General features: G+C 39.3%; 2 protein-coding genes across 3 annotated transcripts in view; one reads left to right on the forward strand and one right to left on the reverse strand.

Moving 5' to 3' along the window:
- Window positions 1–5,815: 5,815 nt before the first annotated feature.
- PIERCE2 (piercer of microtubule wall 2) lies at window positions 5,816–18,527 on the reverse strand. 2 transcript variants are annotated; one of them, XM_020981296.2, is made up of 3 exons: window positions 18,205–18,514; window positions 17,337–17,384; window positions 5,816–6,684 (listed from the first exon to the last, which is right to left on the reverse strand). In XM_020981296.2, exons 1-3 carry the CDS (start codon window positions 18,205–18,207, stop codon window positions 6,328–6,330), a joined length of 408 nt encoding a protein of 135 aa, XP_020836955.1. In that variant the 5' UTR covers window positions 18,208–18,514; the 3' UTR covers window positions 5,816–6,327. The 2 variants fall into 2 exon arrangements, with proteins under 2 accessions (XP_020836955.1, XP_020836964.1); XM_020981305.2 differs by lacking the exon at window positions 17,337–17,384 and having other exon boundaries at window positions 18,205–18,527.
- A 140-nt stretch (window positions 18,528–18,667) lies between these two features.
- The window catches only part of CCPG1 (cell cycle progression 1), a 53,296-nt gene continuing 52,276 nt past the window's right edge, over window positions 18,668–19,687 (forward strand). Inside the window, exon 1 of the mRNA XM_020981272.2 lies at window positions 18,668–18,785. The gene's annotated coding sequence lies outside the window, so the exon portion shown is untranslated. The remainder of the gene's footprint in view (window positions 18,786–19,687) is intronic.

Consider the following 19,687-nt stretch of genomic DNA (forward strand, 5'->3'; position numbering starts at 1 on the left):
AGAATCATGCCCCACCCTCCCCTCCTGAAATAGCAGTGGTGGACACTGTCCTTGCCTAACCACCTGTGGCTGAATCAGAGGAGGAAGGGAGGGGCTAAAAACAAGCTGCCTTTTGCCTGGGACCCAATCCTAGGTGAGCAACACCCAAGATTGAAAAGAATGCCTGGAACACCCTAATTCCATAAAAAGTGGCAGCCTCCCAGCCATGACAAGGAAAGGAGGCAATCTAAGAAAGCAATGAGATGGGGTACCAGCAGCTGTATCCAGGTTGAAGCCAGTCTTGTCTCTCTGAGGGCACTAATAGCAGGGATCCAGGTTGGAAAATGATAGTTTCTAACTTAGGCTGAGGGAGCCTTGCAGCCCAGCATTGGAGCTGTGCACACCAGCAAAGGGGTTGGAGCTAGCAAATGAGTGATGGGAATTTTTAAAAAGGTTGAAAGACTAATTGTGTCAAGAAAAAAAGCCTCAATAAAAGAGCACAATTGGATAAAACAACAGATAGGATGAGTATTAAATTCTCAAAGAAAATCAAAGCTCTCAACAAGTATTGTAAAACAAAGGAAAGTGAACCAATTTGACAAATTATAGAATACTATAGATTTCCAAGAAAGCATAGAACAACAAACTCCACAATGGTTACAAAGAAGAGAAAAGAAAAGAAGCCGTAAAAAAAAAATTAAAAATATTGGTCAGAGTTGAGTGTTCAATGTAGAGTTTTTAAAAATGACTTGGTGGGTTAGAAAAAATTGAACCCATGATGAAGATTACTGCTAAAGAAATAAAGGAGAAGATTAACAGCAAAATAGAAGCAAAAGTCAACAGTGTTAAAACAATGTATAAATTACATACAAGCAAAAATGACTGATCTTGAAGACAGGATACACAGAAACAGCTTATGATCATAAGTCTCTCAGAAGAATATGAAAAAATAAAAACCTTGAATACCATAATACAGGGAACTGCCCAGAATCCTAAATTTAGATAGTAAAACTCTAGTTGAAAGAATTTACCGATTGCCTTGAGGAAACGACAACAATACACCATGTGCTTCAGGAGCCTCTTAATACATCCCCAGCTAATGAAACATTCCACAATTGTATTCCATAAATACTTGAAGATTCCTTTTTGGTAAAAAGTTGCTTTAATTTCCATGAAGCCTTTATAAGTTCAACTTCTCTGATGTGTGTGTTTTTTATAATGAGACCTGTATTATTCACTCTGTTACAAATACCACTTGGTGTTAACTCATCAAGTAAACAGTTATATTTATAGAATACTTATCATATCGTGAGAAAATAGATTTAAATGTTTAGTATCCTGGAAGAAAATTGTGCGCACCTGGTTTGAAGTAGTTGATAATTAAATAGTGATGAAAATCCATTTCAGAGACAGTATGAAAAACATCTATCCCCTAATTAATATTGCAAACTTTTAAATGTCTAATTCAAAGGGTAGAGAATCCTTTTGTAGCAGTCCTGTGAATTTTTTTAAAACACCAGTTGAATGTCACCAATTTCAAAATTCCAAATTGACATCCTAAAGCTAACAGTTTTTTTTTTCTGGTCTACATCCTGTTATTTGATTTGTCCTCAGAAGTCCTATTGTAGAAACTTCTTCCACCCATGTAGGTTGACAATTCATCTGTATTAGAAGGTTGCATGAGGCACTGTGAGGTTGGGTCTGTCAATGGTCATTTAGCCAGTAGGTGTCACAGGCAGGATCTGAACCCAGTTTTCCTAATTCCAAGACCAGTCCAACTATAAACTATGCCATGCTGCCTCTCAACCTAATAAACATATAAGCTGTTTGGTTTTCCAAAATGAGAGTACTGCTTTAAAAAAAATGCAAATATTTTAGCTCTTTACTCACCAAGTCAGAATACATTGTTGTAAGGGAGTGGTCCTGAAAGCATTCACCACATCACAGAAAAAGTCTAGTAATGAGGCTAAACTAACTGTAAAATGGCAACTCTCCATTTCTTTGTGAGGTACAAATTAGTCCCCAGACTGAATCAAAAAGGGAACAATGCTTTAGGATTGAGAATAATAAACTATGCCTCAGGGTGACTTTTAAAAGTGAGTTTGAAGACAGATTCAAAGGAAGAGACAAGTTCAAAGAGGAAGCCAACTCCCTAAAGGAGGAGCAGAAGCTTAAAGGTGGAGAAAGGAAAACTTTAGAAAGTTACATGGAGCTGGAGAAAGGGAAATTATAAGAAGCTACATGAGGGGCAGCTAGGTGGTGCAGTGTATAGAGCACTGGCCCTGGAGGCAGGAGGACCTGAGTTCAAATCCGGCCTCAGACCAAAACACTTGACACTTACCAGCTGTGTGACCCTGGGCAAGTCACTTAATCCCAATTGCTTAAAACAAACAAGCAAAAACAAAAACAAAAAACCCCCCAAAACAAGAAGCTACATGGAGCTGAGAGAGTGGAAACATCAGGTGAGGCAACTTCCACAAAGGAGTCAGCACTCTGGGAAGGAGGCTGCTTACCCAAACTTAGAATAAAGGTGACTCAGGACAGAAGCTGTGTTGTGGAAGTTGCCTCTCTCACCTCCCTGCCATATACTGACACTAAAGTGGTAACCTTACAACTCTTTTCCCATTGAGTTCTACAGCAGGAGTCTAAAGCCTATTTTTTTTTTAAGGAAAGTGGTGGGGAGGGAAGGAGAAGTGAATGTGTTTACCTTTGTTTTAAATGTTCATTTTGTTTTTATAAACAATAGTAACCACTGGCAATTGCTAGTTAAGACTGTATTTATTGGGAATACAGCTGGAAGGAAGCAACTGCTGTGAGAGGGAAATATCCCTAGAAAAGAGAGACAGGTTTAACACTTACCTGTTTTGCCAGAAGCCTGTCTCTAACTGGGGTCTTGAAGCTAACAAAATGACAAAGAGTATCATATATCTTTTGATACTACCCAGAGTTAAGAAATGTTTATCCTGGGAAAACCCCTCTGGCCAACACTCTAGACATGTAAATGCAGTCTTAAGTAAAATACCCAAATATAGTAGCTGATATTAGCATTCTAACAGTAATATCTAACTGTTGTATTAATCTATCCTTATTATCCTCATTGAAACTTCCATAGACTTCGAGAAAATTTTTTAAAAACATCCTTCTTTTAAGGCACTTTTCTTCCAGAACTTATTTGGGTATATTAAATAATTAAACCATACTTCATGTAAACCTTGCTTCTGTTTGAGGTGATACTGATTTAACCAAGATCAATAAATCCTTAATCCTGACTCTTTTTTTTTTGGTGGGGGGGCTAGGCAATGCCCAGGGTCACATAGCTAGTGTTAATGTGGCTGAGGCCCAATTTGAACTCAGATCCTCCTGAATCCAGGGCCTGTGCTCCATCCACTGTGCCAATTAGCCACCCCACTTAATCCTGATTGTTTACCGGTATATTGATTACATGCACTCTGTTTTGCTAGAATAACATTTCTTAAATATAGGTTTTTGTTTTGTGTCTAATAGATGTTGTAGGTAAGCTGTAGAAAAACAAAGGAAAAGTGGGAAAAAACCAGCAGTGACATTTGTTGATGGAGGAATGAATAACTTTAGTTCTAGATAAAGCTCCTGTGTTTGGAATAGAAAGGCATCCATGAGAGGATTTGAAACTCTCTTATCCTATAGAAGATAGGAAAGCTGGATAAATCTGAATCTGCTGGCAAGACTAATTTGCGCAAAAGCAAAAAGTTAGCAGTTAAGCCTTTCCCAGAAATGTTGTTTGTGCTTTTTGGTGTTTGAGATAGAAGTTTTCTTTTAGAAAGATTAAGGGAACATAGAGACTGGTACTAGCATAAGGGGAACCAGGGCTGAGAGAAAAGAAAGAAGGGCAGCCATTCAAGATTTGTGACTTCATTGCTAGAGACTTACTACCACAATATGGAGGTATTTGGGCAGAAGCTACCCCAATCACTTTGAATTTGGGTAAGGTCCTGCTGTCTTTTGCTTCTGGACTTAAGACTAGGCAGACAGTTTATAGGTGTGAAACTGAAGGGAAGAGGAAGAGTTCTGATCTATTTCATCAAGACATTCCACAGAGCTCCTGCTCCCTCTTCCAAATGTTCATCTCTTTTTCCCAGCCCTCAGGTGATCACCTTCCTACTCTGTCTCCCCAAAAGTAACAACCAAAATAAGGAAACGTTAAGCACCTACTATGTGCAGGTGCTTTACAAACATAATTTCTTTTATTTTTTGCTTAGGCAATCAGGGTTAAGTGACTTGCCCAAGGTCACACAGCTAGTAAGTGTCAAGTTTCTAAGGCCGGATTTGAACTCAGGTCCTCCTGACTCCAAAGCCAGAGCTCTATCCACTGAGCCACCTAGCTGCCCCTTACAAACATAATTTCATTTAAGCCTCACAATCACCCTGCAAAAAAGGTATTATCATTAACTCCATTTTACAGTTGAGGAAACTGAGGCAGACATTGGTTAAGTGATTTGCCCTGGGGTCACGCAACTACTAGGTATGTGTGAGGCGATATGTGAACTCAGATCTTCCTGACTCTAGGCCCAGTGTTCTATCCACTGTGGCACCTAGCTGCATCTTGGAACACAGTTAAGGGAAATGCCATATTTCAGGTTAGATGAGTCATGCATTCTATACAATATTATGACAGTGGTACAGAGGCTAAGGAAGCTAGAAAGTGTGACAGATTTACCCCAATCTGTCCCTTGTGGTACTTTGTGGGAGGAGTTAGTTGCCTACCATACTATCAGTGTCAAAATGCTGGAAATGCATCATTAATTTATCTAAATACCTCATGGCAGTTTCCATCTTCTGGGGTAAAGAAATCTATAAATTTACTTCTTGGAATAATACAATACTTAATTATACAAGACAGTATATTTGCTACTTTACTCTCCAGTAAAGCATTTTTATTTGTCTAAAAACTAGCTCTAAAGCTTCAAGGGTTAAATCCTTGTTCTAAGTATTCAACAGTTAAGGTGAATATGAACTTGTTTCTTCTATATTACCAATATAGAAGAAATCATCTCTGCCTGTTTTTTTGAAGAGCCCTATTTTTCACTCTGTCTTTACAATGAAGATCTTCTTTTGGACATTTTAGTCACTCTTCACTGGACCTTTTAGTGCCCTAGGTTCAAATCCTAGCTCTACCACTTTCTGCATTGCCTTGGATAACCTCCTTATACCTTAGTTCCTTTATTTGCCAAATGACAGCATTTCCTTTACCTACCTCACAGAATTATGAGGATAAAATGGAAATGTTTTGAAAACATTATTATACATTAGGTAGTAGCATTAGTATAGCTTCTACCAAATATCTACTTTAGAAATGAGACCATTTATAGTTACTGTGTGAGATCTTTAAGAATGGAAGCCAGTGGCAATCTGAAGTTGTTTTGGTATGTGGTGCAGTGACTATGTATAATGATAGTTTACACATTTCAGCCAGATACTTTGTGGATACTGTTTGGTTTAGTGAGTTATATATAACTAGTCTGTCAAATTCAATCATTTTATTCTCATTTTTCTTTCTGTAACTATTCTATTCTTGACATATGGGTTTCCCATGAAAATGCTTAACTTTCAAAACTTTGCCTGAAAGGAGTTCATCTGTTCTGAGTACCTCCTCTCCTACTCTGAATTCCTCCTATGGTTATTCAAAAGCCTGTTATTCTAATTCTAATAACATTTTTTTCATCTATACGTTAACGAGGGGGATGGTTTACCAGTTAATACTTCCTGAGAATTCCATAGAATTGTTACATGTTAATATGAAATTAATCTTTAGGTAGGAAACACAGAATAAGTATTTTTAGAAACATAGGTACTGACACACTGAACATCTGATAGTTTTTGTTTAATTTGCTATTTTGCCTTTTTTAAGTAAAGATTAAAAAATCTGAGAATGAATGGGAGCAAATTCTTCTTCTACTTCATTATTTTCCTTGAGCAACTTATAAACAAAGGTGTTTTGCATACAAATGAAATAATAAAAACATTCTGAAGTTCTTTTGAAGAACTTGAATCCAAAGTGTAAAGAAATAGCTTAGATAAGGATATATCCAATTTTATTTCTTTTATTATATTTATTTACTTCACCTATTCTGAATAGATTATCTTTGAGAGGTAACTACTATTTATAATTTTCCACAGGGGTGATGTGAGAAACAGTAAAATCAAAGATCTGTCATTCAGGTGAGAAGACAATTACCTTAACCACCTGGTTTATTCATTTAAAGTATTTTCAACCTGGTCCAAATATTTTTGTTACATGAATTACTTTTAGCCCTAATTTTAAATGCACATTTTTCCAAAATGAAAATTTCCATGTAAATACATACAGTGTTTTCAAAGAGTGTGTTGAAAATTTGGAAAGTCAATGACTCTGCCCCTGTCAAGAACAGTGTTCAGATAATGATTCTGAAACATTCCAGTCAGTCTAAGGTGATTTGTAAATGTGTTATTCCTTGGAAAAAAGTTGCAGGGAAGAAATGGTGCTATAGGTGTTATTTCACCATAACCCTCTGAAGTTGTTTTATACATGATCATCTGAGCTTTTGACAATGTAGTAGATGTTTGGAGCGTAGGTGGATCCAGCATACAGGAAGATACAGGATTGCCTGGATTTACACAGGGAGGAAGGTCTATAGGCTTTGGTTGTTTCTTTGGAGGCAGTTTCTTCTTAGTTGAAGTAATTTTCTTTTCCTAAAAGATAAACACATCATATTATTCCCAGAAAGTTTGATATATAGCACTACTCTACTTGACAAAGTCAATTCAGTAAATATCAAGTGCCCACCATGTGTAAGGCATTTTGACAAGTTGTGGAGATACAAAAATGCAATATTTCCTGCTCCCACCAAAGAGCTTACATCCTACTTATGTAATATAACATGAAGACATAAATGTTAAGACAGGATAGGGAAGGAATATTTAAGGGGGTGAAGAGAAAGCACTAAGATTGCAGGGAGGGAAGATTAGGGACAGTTACACAACGCAAGGATCCTCTAAGCTAAACCTTAATGGAAGAAACTTTAATGTGAAGATGAGGAAAGAGTGCATTTTTAGGCTTGGAACACAGTTTGTATATATGAACGTAAGTGGAAGATATGTTAAATTCAGAAAACAGCTGGTAAACTTGTTTGGCTAGAACACAGGGGAGATACATGAATGGGGAGTAATATGAAACAGAGACAGAAAAACAGTTTGAAGCCAGACTGTAGAGGGTCTAGAACGTAGAAGGGAGTCACTGAAGGTTTTAGACCAAGAGAGTAAGCAACCTATTCAGCCTCGTGCATTAGGAAATTTGACACCTACGTGAAGGGGAATTAACTAAAATGGGAGAGATTAAGGGCAGGAGGAGCAATTATGAGGCACTTATGGGGGTAGTAGCCCAGGTGAGAGCTGATAAAGTTCAGATCTAGGGTGATAAGCATGTGAGTGGAGAGAAGGGATGGATTCTAGAGATATTGTGGAGGTAAAATTGACAAGATTTGATAACTGACTAAATATAATTTTTAAATTAAATTTTATTTTTGTCAATTAACAAAAATCTATTTTCTTTCTCTCCTACTCCCCATTGGAAAAATAAAAAAACTAAACCCTTGTGACAAATATGAATAATCAAGCAAAATGACTTCCTATATTGGTGCTCTGTGTGTGTGTGTGTGTGTGTGTGTGTGTGTGTATGTGTTTATCATCCTGCTCTCTGAGACCCTCTCTTTTGTCAGGAAGAATATTTCATCACTTGTCCTCTAGACTTACAGTTGGTCATTGCTAGATAAGAATTCTCAAGGTTTTCAAAGTTATTTGCGTTTACAGCATTGTTGTTATTGTACAAATTATTTTCCCTGTTCTGTTTGCTTTACTCTGCATCAGCTCATATAAAACTACCTGAAATTGTTTCTTTCATCATTTCTTAGAGCACAATAGTATTCTATTATAATCATATAATCATAATTTGCTCAATAATTTTCCAACTGATAATATCCCCTTAGTTTTCAGTTCTTTGCTACTACAAGAAGACCCTCTATGAATATTTTCATAGTATGTATGGGTCCATTTTCTGTTTCTTTGATCCCTTGGGGGTTATAGGTCCAGTAGTGGTATCACTGGGAAAGAGTATGCATGTAGAGTTTGATGACTTTGGGGTCATAGTTCCAAATTGCTTTCTATGCTTTCTGGAATGGCTGCACCAACCACAGTTCATTAAGGTACTTCTTGTTTTTCCATAGCTACTCCAATATTTGTCCTTTTCCTTTTTTTGGTCAACTTTGCCAATCTGATGGGTTTGAGGTAGAACCTCAGTGTTACTTTAATTTTTGTTATTATTTCAGTCATGTTCGACTCTTTGTGACCCCATTTGGAGATTTTTTTTAAAAAATTTTGAAAAATACTGGAATGGTTTGCCATTTCCTTCTCCAGCTCATTTTACAAATGAACAAATTGAGGCAAACAGGGTTTAGTGACTTGCCCAGGGTCACACAGCCAGATTTGAACTCAGGAAGATGGTAAGTCTTCTTGACTCCAGGCCTACCACACTATCCATTGTGCCACCTAGCTGCCCATTACTTTGATTTCTCTAATTATTAGTGATTTGCAGTATTTTTCACATGGCTATTAATAGCTTTAATTTCTTCCATTGAAAACTGCCTATTCATATCTTTTTGACTGAATCCATAAAGAGAGAGAAAAGTCAAGAATAATTTTGAGGTTATGAATTTATGTGACTGGAGGTTGGTAGTGCCTTCTTTGAACACAGAGAATTTTGAAAGAAGAGTGGGTTCAGTTGGGACAGTGAATTTAAACATGGTGAATTTTAGATGTGGAAGGGACATGTATACCTGTATGTAGCAGGCAACTGACAATACAGACTGGAATTCAGAAGTTCGATTAGGGCTGGATATATAGATTTGTAAGAAAACCTGTGTAGAAGATAGTAATTGAACCTACAGGAGCAGATAAGATCAGCAAGGGTAAAAAGAATGGAAAACGGTGGTCTAAGATAGATTGGGTGGTAGACACTTATACTTGAGGTACAGAAGAAAAATAATGATTTAGCAAAGGAGAGTAGAAAAGGACCAGTCCTGAAAGAAGAGCCAGAAGAGAGCAAAGCCATGGAAGTTACAGGAGGAACTAGGGATGGTAAAGTAGTGATGTACAATTTCATAAGTTGTAGAGTGTGAAGGAGAGTGAGAAAGTGAGAAAATTAATTAGATCATGGTGATGTTTGAGAGAGCAGTTTCATTGCGGTGGGTATAATGCTAGATTACATGGGGGAAAAATGAAGTGGATGGTGAGGAAGTAGAGATAGGGAGCATATGTGAATTTTTCTAGGAGTTTAGAGTGCTGGGCATGGATTCAAGAAGACTCGTCTTCCTGAGTTCAAATCTGGCCTCAGACATTTATTAGCTGTGTGACCTCGGGCAAGTCATTTAACCCTATTTGCCTCAGTTTCCTCATCTGTAAAATGAGCTGGAGAAGGAAATGGTAAACCACACCTGTATCTCTGCCAAAGAAAAAAACAAACCAAAAAACAAATGAAATCATGAAGAGTTGGACACAACTGAAATGACCAAACAACAACAAATAAGCAGTGAAAAGGAGATGAAAGCTTGAGGAGATTGCAGCAGGGTCAAATGGAGAGTTTTTTTAAGGATCAGAAGACCTTGGCATATTTGTAGGAAGGGGGAAAGAGCTGGTAAGGAAAAATTGAAGATGAGAAAACAGAATAGTGAATGATAATAAGATTAGCCTTAGCAAGGAAAAGGACTACCTCATACTCCAAGACTGATGCAAAGAAGGATAGGATAGGACAATGGATAAAGAGATTTTTGAAATGTTGAGTAGGGAAGACAAGAGTCCAATATGGACAGCTTCAGTTTTTTTAGTAAAGTGGGTTGTCAGGTTATCTGGTAGGGAGATGTAGGGGAACAGTATGAGAAGCTTGAGGAGAAATAAAGTGAATTTGTTGGGAAGACAGAGATAAAAGTGAAAGTCTTTCCCTTTGAGCAGAATGATGCTAAGGAATTTACAGTCTAGCTGGGGGAGACCACATAAAGGATTATGCAAATTATATACATGGTGATTTCTAGAGAATGCAGTAGCATAAGGGGATAAAGAAAGACTTCGTGGAGAAGGTGGCTCTTGAGCTCAGCCACGAGGGAAACTAGGGTTTCAAAGAGGTGGTTGAGGAGGGAATGCATTCCAGAGAGGCTATCTGAGTGCTGTGTATGAGCAACAATGACAAGGTCACCTGGGGTGAACTGCAGTATGTAGGAAAGGGAGTTCGGTGTAATAAGGCCAGGAAGGCTTAAATGACAAGCAGAGTTATGCTTGATTCTAGGGGCAATAAGCAGAGGAGTTACATGGTCAGATTTGGACTCAAGGAAAATCACTTTGGTTGGGGTGTGGAGCATGGACTGTGGTAAAGAGAGGGACCTGGGGAAGATCAGTTAAGAGGCTGTGGCAGTATTCCAGGCAAGACAGGCTAAGGACCTGGACTAAGGCTGTAGTCATGTAAGTGGGGAAAAGGAAACATACACAAATGAGGCTATAAAGGTAGAAATGGTGATATTTGGCAACAGATTGAATATATGAATGAGTGGCACTAAGGACTCAAGGCTAGACGGTACAGTGGATAGAGCACTGGGCTTGGAGTCAGGAATATCTGAGTTCAAATCTGATCTCAGACACTTACTAGCTGTGTGATCCTGGGCAAGTAACTTAACCCCTATTTACCTTAGTTCCTCATCTATAAAATGGGGACACAATGGAGAAGGAAATGGCAAATCACTCCAGTACCTTTGCCAGAAAAACTATGGACTTTGTCCATTGGTCATGTTGAGTCAGACATGACTGAATGACTGAACAAGTGAATCTTGTTTGCTAGAAGAATGGTGGTACCCTCGACAGAAATAGGAAAGTTCAGAAGAGGGGCAGATTTAGGGGAGAAAAGAATGAGTTCTGTTTTAGACAGGTTGAAGTCCTATGGGACATCCAGTATGAAATATCCAATAGACACTTGGTGGTGTGGAACTAGAGCTCAGGAAAGAGACTAGAGAAGTATGCATAAATCTGGGAGTCACCTGTTACACAGAGATGATAACTGAGCCCATTAGAGCTGGTGAAGTCACAGAGTAAGCAGGTGTAGAGAGAAGAGAAGAAAGTATCCAGGACAGAGTCTTGGTGTTACACTAAATATATCAAACATGTAACCTGTGGGCACTCCAAGTGGGGCCTGAACCAGATTAAAATGTAATTGGGAAACATTTAACAAAATAAATAAAATTTCGATAAAACATAGATGATGTTAATTTGTGGTTTTCTAAGTCTATATGTAGTCCACAGGGAACCTTATATATGGTTCAGTGGCCCTGGTTTCTATTTGAGTTTGACACCACTGGTGTACACTCATGGTTAGGGAACATGATATGGATGATAATCCAGCAAAGGAGACTAAGGAATGTTCAAACTGGTGGAAAGAGAACCAGGAAAGCAGTATAACGAAAACTCAGAGAAAAGAGCACATCTAGGGGAATATGGTAGTTGATAGTGTTGAATACAGAAGACAGGCAAGGAAGGATGAAGACTGAGAAAAAGTCATGAAGCTAGATGCTTAAGGCTGGTAATTTTAGAGAGAACGATTTCATCTGAGTGGTAAAAAGGTTGAGTGACAGGAAAAGGGGAGGCAGTGATTTTCAAAGAATTTGGCTATAAGAAAGAGGAAAGATGTAAGATGATAGATTAAGGGTATGGAAGGGTCTAGTGGGGGTTTTAAAGACCAAAGAGACTTGGGCAGAGAGAAAGAGAGAGAGAGAGGGAGGGAGAGAGAGAATGAGAATAACTGAATATGCTGGTGACTGTGGAAGCAACTGGTTGGGATTAATGGTACATAAAGAAGGGTTGGCCTTGCTGAGAAGGACCACCACTTAATTAGAGACTGAAGTGAAGGAGGGGAGAATGGGGGATAATACCAAGGAGTTATGAGATGTAGAGAAAAGAGAGAAGCAACTCATGGCAGATGGTAGGAATGCTGCAGGGTTGGAAAGACTGAGGAATAAAATGTCAAAGATGCAAGGATGGTGGGCAGTGCCTATGAGGAGAGAAGGCAAGCCTAAATCAATGGTGGTCTGGGGAAAAAGTGAAAGATAGAACAGGAAGTTTCAGTTGGTATACTTCTCTATATCTGGTCAATAAGAATAGCACATGAGACTGTCAAACATTTTTGCTGAAATTATATATAATACTGTAGCATTTCCCTGATCTACTTGTTTAGAAACTGTCAAAAAAATAAAAAGACTAGTACAGGATAATCTATTCTTAATGAAGCCACACTGGCTCTTTGTGATAATTTTTTTCCCTTTTAGATATTCTCTCATCATCCTTTTAAGTATAACATTTTGCTAGCAATTCAAAGCAAACTCATTAGGCTATAGTTTTCAGATTCCACTCTCTTCCCTTTTTAAAAAAGCCAGGACATTTGCCATTCGCCAATCCTGTTCTCCTCTATTTTGTAAAGACAACTGGCAGTGGCTCAGTTCACATTCACCAGTTTTTTCAGAACTGTGGAATGAATCTAGGCATCTAGGCCTTGCAGAATAATTCCCAAGAGGCAGCTAGATATGTTTTCTTATCTCTTTACTCGTGATGGGTTTTACCTCCCCATTAGCTACTTTGCTTCTATTCTTTCCAGTCTAAAAATCATTCTTTTTGGCAGAAAGAATAGAAACAACAGAAGAGTTAAGTTGTTTCTTCTGTCTTCTGTTATTATTGTTCTATCCCTCTTGACTGATAGTCATGCCCCTGCTTTGATCCTCCTCTTTTCCCATATTTTGGTCATCTTTAGCATTTGTCAGTCTTAGTTCATTGTGAGCTTTAACATTCTTGACACTTTTTACAGAATAGTGCTTCGTTTAGTATTTTATTGTCTGTTCCTGCTTCCTCTCTCTTCTGTACGTGTTTTTTAAAAAAAAGTTTATTAAGTCCTTCATGCATTTTTAGAAAATTCCTTTTTATCTGAATTTTTTCTTGTCTTTAGATTCTTTATACCTTTCTATCCTTTCTTGGGTGGTTTACCCTTCAGAGTACTAATCCATGAGATTATATTTGTTCCTTCCCTAAATCTTTTGAAACTTATCATAATTCTAAGTTGGAAGGTTATATCCTCCCAAGGCTACTGTCATTTTTGCTTGAAGAAGCAGTTCTTGCTTGGTGGTGAAAATCAGGTACCGAATATCAGTTCCCCTTTGCTGGTTCTTTTACCTTTTAAAAGATGAAATTATAATGAAGATGAATCAAGAATTTATTAATTACACTGCTTTTGGCAGAAAGAGCTGGAGTAGATATTTGAATAACTGCAGTCCCACAATACTACTATGGATATTATGTCTTCATGCCACATTTGTGATCTTTTCTAAAATTTATCTATTTCTTGCTTCTATCTGGGTGTTTTGGGTATAAACCTAAGACAGTATGACTTTTGCATCTTCCTTTACTGATCTTTACCCAAATGCTCTCTATCATACTTCCCCACTCAGGTTCCTGGATTTCCTCATATGAATACAGTTTCTAAATTTACATTGCTACCTCCTCCTTTGCTCCATCCCCCCAATTTTCAGGTTAAATAAGGGTAAATCTGTCTTCTTGAGTTAGGAAATTTAGTTCATTTTGCTTGTTACCCACCCATACTTTGTTCATTTGTATACAGATATCTGAAGCCTGAGAATTCATTTTCTGGGTCCTATCTTCTATAAATTACTGGGTTTCTCTACTTTTGTTGCTCTTCTTATGTTATAAAGATTCTCCGGATGCAAAATGAAGTGTACTTTGTACAAAGTAAGAGCAATATTGTAGGATGATCAGCTGCGAGTGACTTAGCTCCTCTTAGCAATACAACAATCCAAGACAACTCTGAAAGACTGAAAAATGCTATCCATCCCCAAAGAACTGATGGTGTCTGAATGCAGATTGGAGCGTACTTTTAAAAACTTTTATTGAGGTTTTTTTTGGCCTATGTTTTCTTTCACGACATGATTATTATGGAAGTGTTTTGCATGACTACACATGTATAACCTATATCAAATTGTTTGCCTTCTCGATGGGGGGTGGGGTGGGGAAGGAGGAAGTGAGAGAATTTGGAGCTCAAAGTTTTAAAAATGAATGTTAAAAATTGTTTTTATATGTAACTGGGGAAAAAAATAAAATGCTCAATAAATAAAAAACAAAAACAAGACTTGAATTCTTAAAAAAAATTCTCTGTGTTATCTACATTGGTAGATAGACCATTTTCTTCTTCTTCCTTCTTTTTCCATTTAAATTATTTGATTAGATTTGCAAGATTCTAGGCAAATTCATTTTTTACCAGCCCTCATTAGGGTGTACTCCATGCTTGAAAGCCTATCATTTCTATCTTTTAAGTTTTTAAAATGCACTTATTAAGTGTCTACTATGTTTTAGGCACTGTGCCAAGCACTTTAAAATATTTGATTCTTACAAAAACCCTGTGAGGTAGATGCTATTATCCCCATTTTATAGTTAAGAAGACTGAGGCAGACAGAGGTTAAGTGACTTGCCCAAGGTCATACAGCTAGTAAGTGGGTGAGACTGGATTTGAATTCTGGTTTTCCTGACTCCTGGTCCAGTGCTCTGTCCACTGTACCACTTAGCTGCCTCTAGTTGCAGTACAGGTTTACATATCCCAATCTCATACAGTATCTTTTTCTAATTCAGTTTTATTTTCTGTTTTGAATTCTTTCCCTCCTACTTTTCCCTCCCCTCATTGAAAAACAAATCCCTTACAAATATATGTATCAAGCAAAACAAATTCCCATGTTAGCTATGTCCAAAAATACAAATGTATCTGTGTTTATGTATGCATGCATACATACATACATACATATATACAAATGCCTCATTCTGTACTCTAAGTCCATTACCTCTCTACCTGGTCTTAACAGCACGTTTTATCATGAGTCCTCTGGAATTGTAATTGGTCATTGTGTTGATCAGAGTTCCTAAGTTCAGACAGCATCTTCTTAAACAGTTGCTCCTATTTTTGCTTTTCTCTTTAGCTCTTGCCTTTTTTTCAGTTGTGATGAAAATACCATCTGTGTCCTTAAGGGTTTCAGTTTCTTATTTAAGACATCATCATCCCTAGCAATACTTTCTATGTTCCTTCTGCCCATATAATTTGTTCCCACGTGAATCCATAGAATAGCAATGAAGGGTAACAAGTTTTGGGAGTCTGCGTTATTTCTCATATACATGCTTCAGGAACACAGCAGTTCTTTCTATTAATGTTAGATAGACAAATAGTTGTTTCAGTACTCCTTACCATATTAATAGAATCACACAGTTTCAGAGTTTGAAGATACCTCAAGTGGCCATATAAGCCAAATTCATACACAAAAGAAACCTCCACTATAAATACACAACTGGTTGTCCACCCACTGTTTGAAGACCCCTCAAGGAGAGTGAACACTTACTCATTTAAACACTACTTGTCTCTTTCCTCTGATCCTTACTCCATGACCTCTTCCCCTAATGGCACCCCAGATCCATATTATCATTCCTTGGGGTTTAAGCAGCTGCTTCCTTTTCAGAGAGTCAAAGGTCCCCTAACTCTCAGCAAAAAAACGGCCTGAGATACATTATTTAACTATAGGTATTCAATGGTCCTTCTTCTCTTTCTCCTATCACATTCTACTAGTGGGCAATGTTCTGACATAGGTCATAATTCCTTTCTGCCTCTTAAGATCTCTTTACCTCTGTGTCTTAAGCTCTCTGTTTTTCTATATTCTCCTTGATAGCTTGAAGAGTAGAATAGCCTTCTTTGAGTCCTCTTACCTTCTTTTCTAGCAGGGAGACTTGCCTGTACTTTGAATTTAGATAACCAGTTAGTTGCCAATGACAGAAAGAAAAACATAGAAAACTCTATGCAGCTCATAAAATTCTTCTAACCCTCCATACTTGTGTGAAATGTAATTCTTCGTGGTAATTTTTGTGATCAACTACAGTGGTAGACTGCCTGTAGACAACCATCTTTTTGATTCACTAGGGGCTCCTGAGAGAGGCTTTTTTATATCCTAAAAGAAGGAATGGTCATCACAAGAGAGGGTGGGAAGGAATGAGATATCTTCTTTGAGGACTCTAGGTTTAAGTACTAGAAGATGGAAAGAATGTGAGATAAAGCAACTGAAGAAGAAGGGAGTCTGTGAACAAAAAAACCACTGGTTCCAGAGGACTTTCCCCAGGGCATAAGTGCTATCTAGATCAAATGATACAATAATTAATTATGCATATCTTGCTTTTATGCATCCTTAAGTATATCCCTAGAAAAATCTCTGAACCCCTGTTTGAAACAGTGAAAATCTGCAACAAAGATGTGCAGCTAGGTCTTAGTGTTGGGGGTGGGAGATGTGAGGGAAGAAAAGGCAATTCAGTTATAGCAATTGTCTGGTTAATAGAACCAATTCACATTACACTCCAATAAATACTAAAGATTTTAAATAGTTGAAATAAGTAAGCAGGCTCTTAGTGATCTTTAGTGCACCCAACAAGCATGGAGGATATAGTCCCACATTTACTCTGGGGAAAACGATGACCCAAAATAGCAACAGGCATGGCCCACCTCACAAATGCTTCACTATATACTAAACATAGTAAAAGCTTACACTTATAGAACATGTTTTACTTCTTCAAAGCACTCTCATATCCACTACTTTATCTCCCTGAAAGCTAGGAGAAGTAGTATAATTATCCTCATTTTACAGCAGGAAGGAACTGATTCACTTAACAGTTACATCATTTCCCTAAAGTCACACAGCTGATTAGCAGTTGCACCCAGGCCTGGAGAGTCCAGGTCTCTCAGGTCTGAGACTTGTGCTTTCTCACTAGACCATCCTCAGTTAGCTCCCTTTATAATCTTTCTGGATAACTGCTACCACTAAACTTCCCAGACTGGTTTTGGGAAGGGGAATTTTCCCCAGTTGAGAAATGTTCCATTCCTAAGTTCCTAATCTTTACTAGGTGTGGGTTGTCGGTCACCCCTTTGTCCTGGAAGAGGGAAAGGAATATAATGAGCAGGCAATTATGGCTAGCTATGCTGTTTTCCAAGACATATAAAGCTGTAAGTCTGTAACTCCTGAGGAACAACACTAGGCATAAAAGTATATGTATTCTACTATATATTTTGCAGCATATGTGCCCACAAAAATGTAAGCTCTTTGAGTGCTGCAAGGACTGTGCTGTACTCAGAACTCAATAAATACTATTGAATTGAAACGTTTTATCTTTGTATCTTCAGGGTCTAAACCACAGTAGGTGCTTAGTAAAAGTGTTTGATCAATTATACTTACTATATCTGCTTTTGACTTGTGAGAATCCAGTTCATTCAAAACAGGAAGCTTCAATAAAATTTAGACCAAAGAATTATTTGGCAGTTTTTATTTTTTTTTCCCACACTGTTAACTCAGTACATAAGTGCTCAGCGTATTTGACCCTTAACATTTAGGCTTTGGTTCTTAAAGTTACAATTTAATTACTGGTAATTTCTACTTCATCATGACATTGTTTATGTGGTATCAGAAAAGAATAGTGGTATAATAGAAGGTTAGAGCTGGAAGGGGAGGGGTCTTCTGACAATGGATCCAGTGCTCTTTTCAGTATGCCTGGATATCATGTCAGCAACTGCGGTCCCTTACGAGACCGCATTTTAAATTACATTATAACTTAGAACTTTTGCAAATACCTTGAAAGCGAAAATATTTTGAAATTTACCATGCCAATTTAAGGTACGGTTACATATTTTGCTAACAACTTATTTCCCCCTCTCCCCCACTTCTTCTTTTCTTTGCCTTTGCTCTAAATAAGGGGCCGTCCAAGCTCCCAGTTAACCTTCTACTCCAGAGCCACTTAGTTCGGGTAAGAACACAATCTAGTTCTCTGTGCGCCTCGTTTTCATGCAGCTCTTCTTGCTGGGGGGTTAAAGGTTAGCGGCTCTGCTCATCAACACAGCTTATGTTTTCTGAGGCAAATTTCCCCCTCCCCAACCCGGTCTGCCCTCCTTTATAACCGAGGTAGCCAGAGATTTGATTATACCTGTCCCCGCCCCGGTTCCTAAGTGTCATCAATCCTCAGAAATACTCCCTCCCTACACACCCACGCTCCCAGCCTCATCACTCATCCTCCCCGTCCTCCTCCATCATTTTCAGAGGAAACTCTTACCATTTCCTTTAATCTCTTCAGCAAACGCGGTTTCCGCTACGCTAAATAAAACCAGCTGTGCGCGGGCGGGGAGGCGGCCAAGAGTACCCCACCCGCTACTGCACTAACAGCCCCGTCACTCCCCAGATTAGAGCGGAAGAGCTAAAGCGAGGCAGGTCCGGCCCTCGAGATCAATCAGAGTAAAGTAGATACAATCAGCGCCCGGGAAGTCCCCGAACCCGTTTCCATAACAACGAGCTCATGCTCCTCTTTTAGCGCTAAGGCCCGGATGTTGTGATAGCACAGCTGACACCCTGGGCGAGCAGCTGCTTCCTGATGTCGCCCAACGGCGAGGCCGCGTTGCTCTATGGGAATCGTAGTTCTCCGACTCCACCTTCCCTCCAAGACAGCGGTGAAGAGGGACTACACGTCCCAGCGTGCCCTTCGGTGCCACCGCCGGTCGTCTTCGTCGCCTCAGCAGCAGGAGCCTGTGAAGCAGGTTGTTGTTTTTATGAGAGGCGTCACTGGGGGACCTGAGCCTCGAATCGCCGCCAGCACGACTACCAGCACTGGCTTCGGGAGGTGGCTCTGGCCACTTTCAGGTACGAGTCGCGTCACGTTTGGGTTCTCCCGGAGGCTTTTGGTACTGCTTCTGCCTGAGGCGGCCACCCTCCCCAGCACCCGGGGTCAGCTCGGGCTGCCGGGCTTGGTTGGGTCCGGGGCTTCGGGCTGTGCGCATCGATGTGTGCCAACTCTTCAGGTGTCTGTTGACCTCTCTGGGGGCGTGTGGCTTGAGCTTATGGAGAGAGGAAAGGGGTCTCAGCCAGGTTTCCTTCAGCAGGCTGGGACAAGTCTGTGGGATCCATATGGAGCGGAGCCTAACGCTCCACCAACCCCACGGGTCCTGCAGATCGAATTTGCTTGGTGAGGTTTGTTTTTGCTGTTCCCTGAACGGTCTAATAACGACGGAATTTAGTCTGGAACTGGGGCTGCCGCTTCCATCCTGACCTGAGGGCTCGCATCGGAACCGACGGGGAAGGAGGGGGTGGGAGGGTCTCTCGTTTCCTTGGATTCAGTCGGTCCAGCGATTTATCTATTGAGCCTCTAGCTGTGCCCCAGCGCTGAAGGGTGTTCACCACCGCAGGGGTAGGGAGCTCGCCTTGGGCTGCATGCCCACCCTCTTTTCGATGTTCACCTCTTTGCCCTTGTCTCAGACCGGTACATCATCATCCTGGGTTGGGTTTCTTCCTTGAAGCAATCAAACTCAAGCATTTGTTAAGTTCCTGCTATGTACTCTTCACTGCGCTAGGCTCTGGGGATACAAATACGAAAGTGGAGATTGTCGTTGCTTTCGAAGAGCTTATTTTCTACTGGGAGAATACCAGGGCTGTGATAAGTAATAACAGAGTATTTGCAACGTAAATACAAGGTGAGTGGGGGGAGGAGAAGCCAAGAAAGGCCTCTTCAAGGAGGTAGCCCTTGAACTGAGTCTGGGGGAGGGAGC

Source organism: Phascolarctos cinereus, unplaced genomic scaffold, assembly GCF_003287225.1.
Source record: "Phascolarctos cinereus isolate Bilbo 61053 unplaced genomic scaffold, phaCin_HiC Scaffold_3;HRSCAF=262, whole genome shotgun sequence".
Taxonomy (NCBI): Eukaryota; Metazoa; Chordata; class Mammalia; order Diprotodontia; family Phascolarctidae; genus Phascolarctos; species Phascolarctos cinereus.

Excerpts from the sequence above, each read along its gene's own strand:
- PIERCE2 (XM_020981296.2), bottom strand. Across the intron at positions 6,685-17,336 it reads ACAAGTCAAAAGCAGATATA|GAAAAGAAAATTACTTCAAC; the intron begins GTAAGTATAATT and ends TTTATCTTTTAG.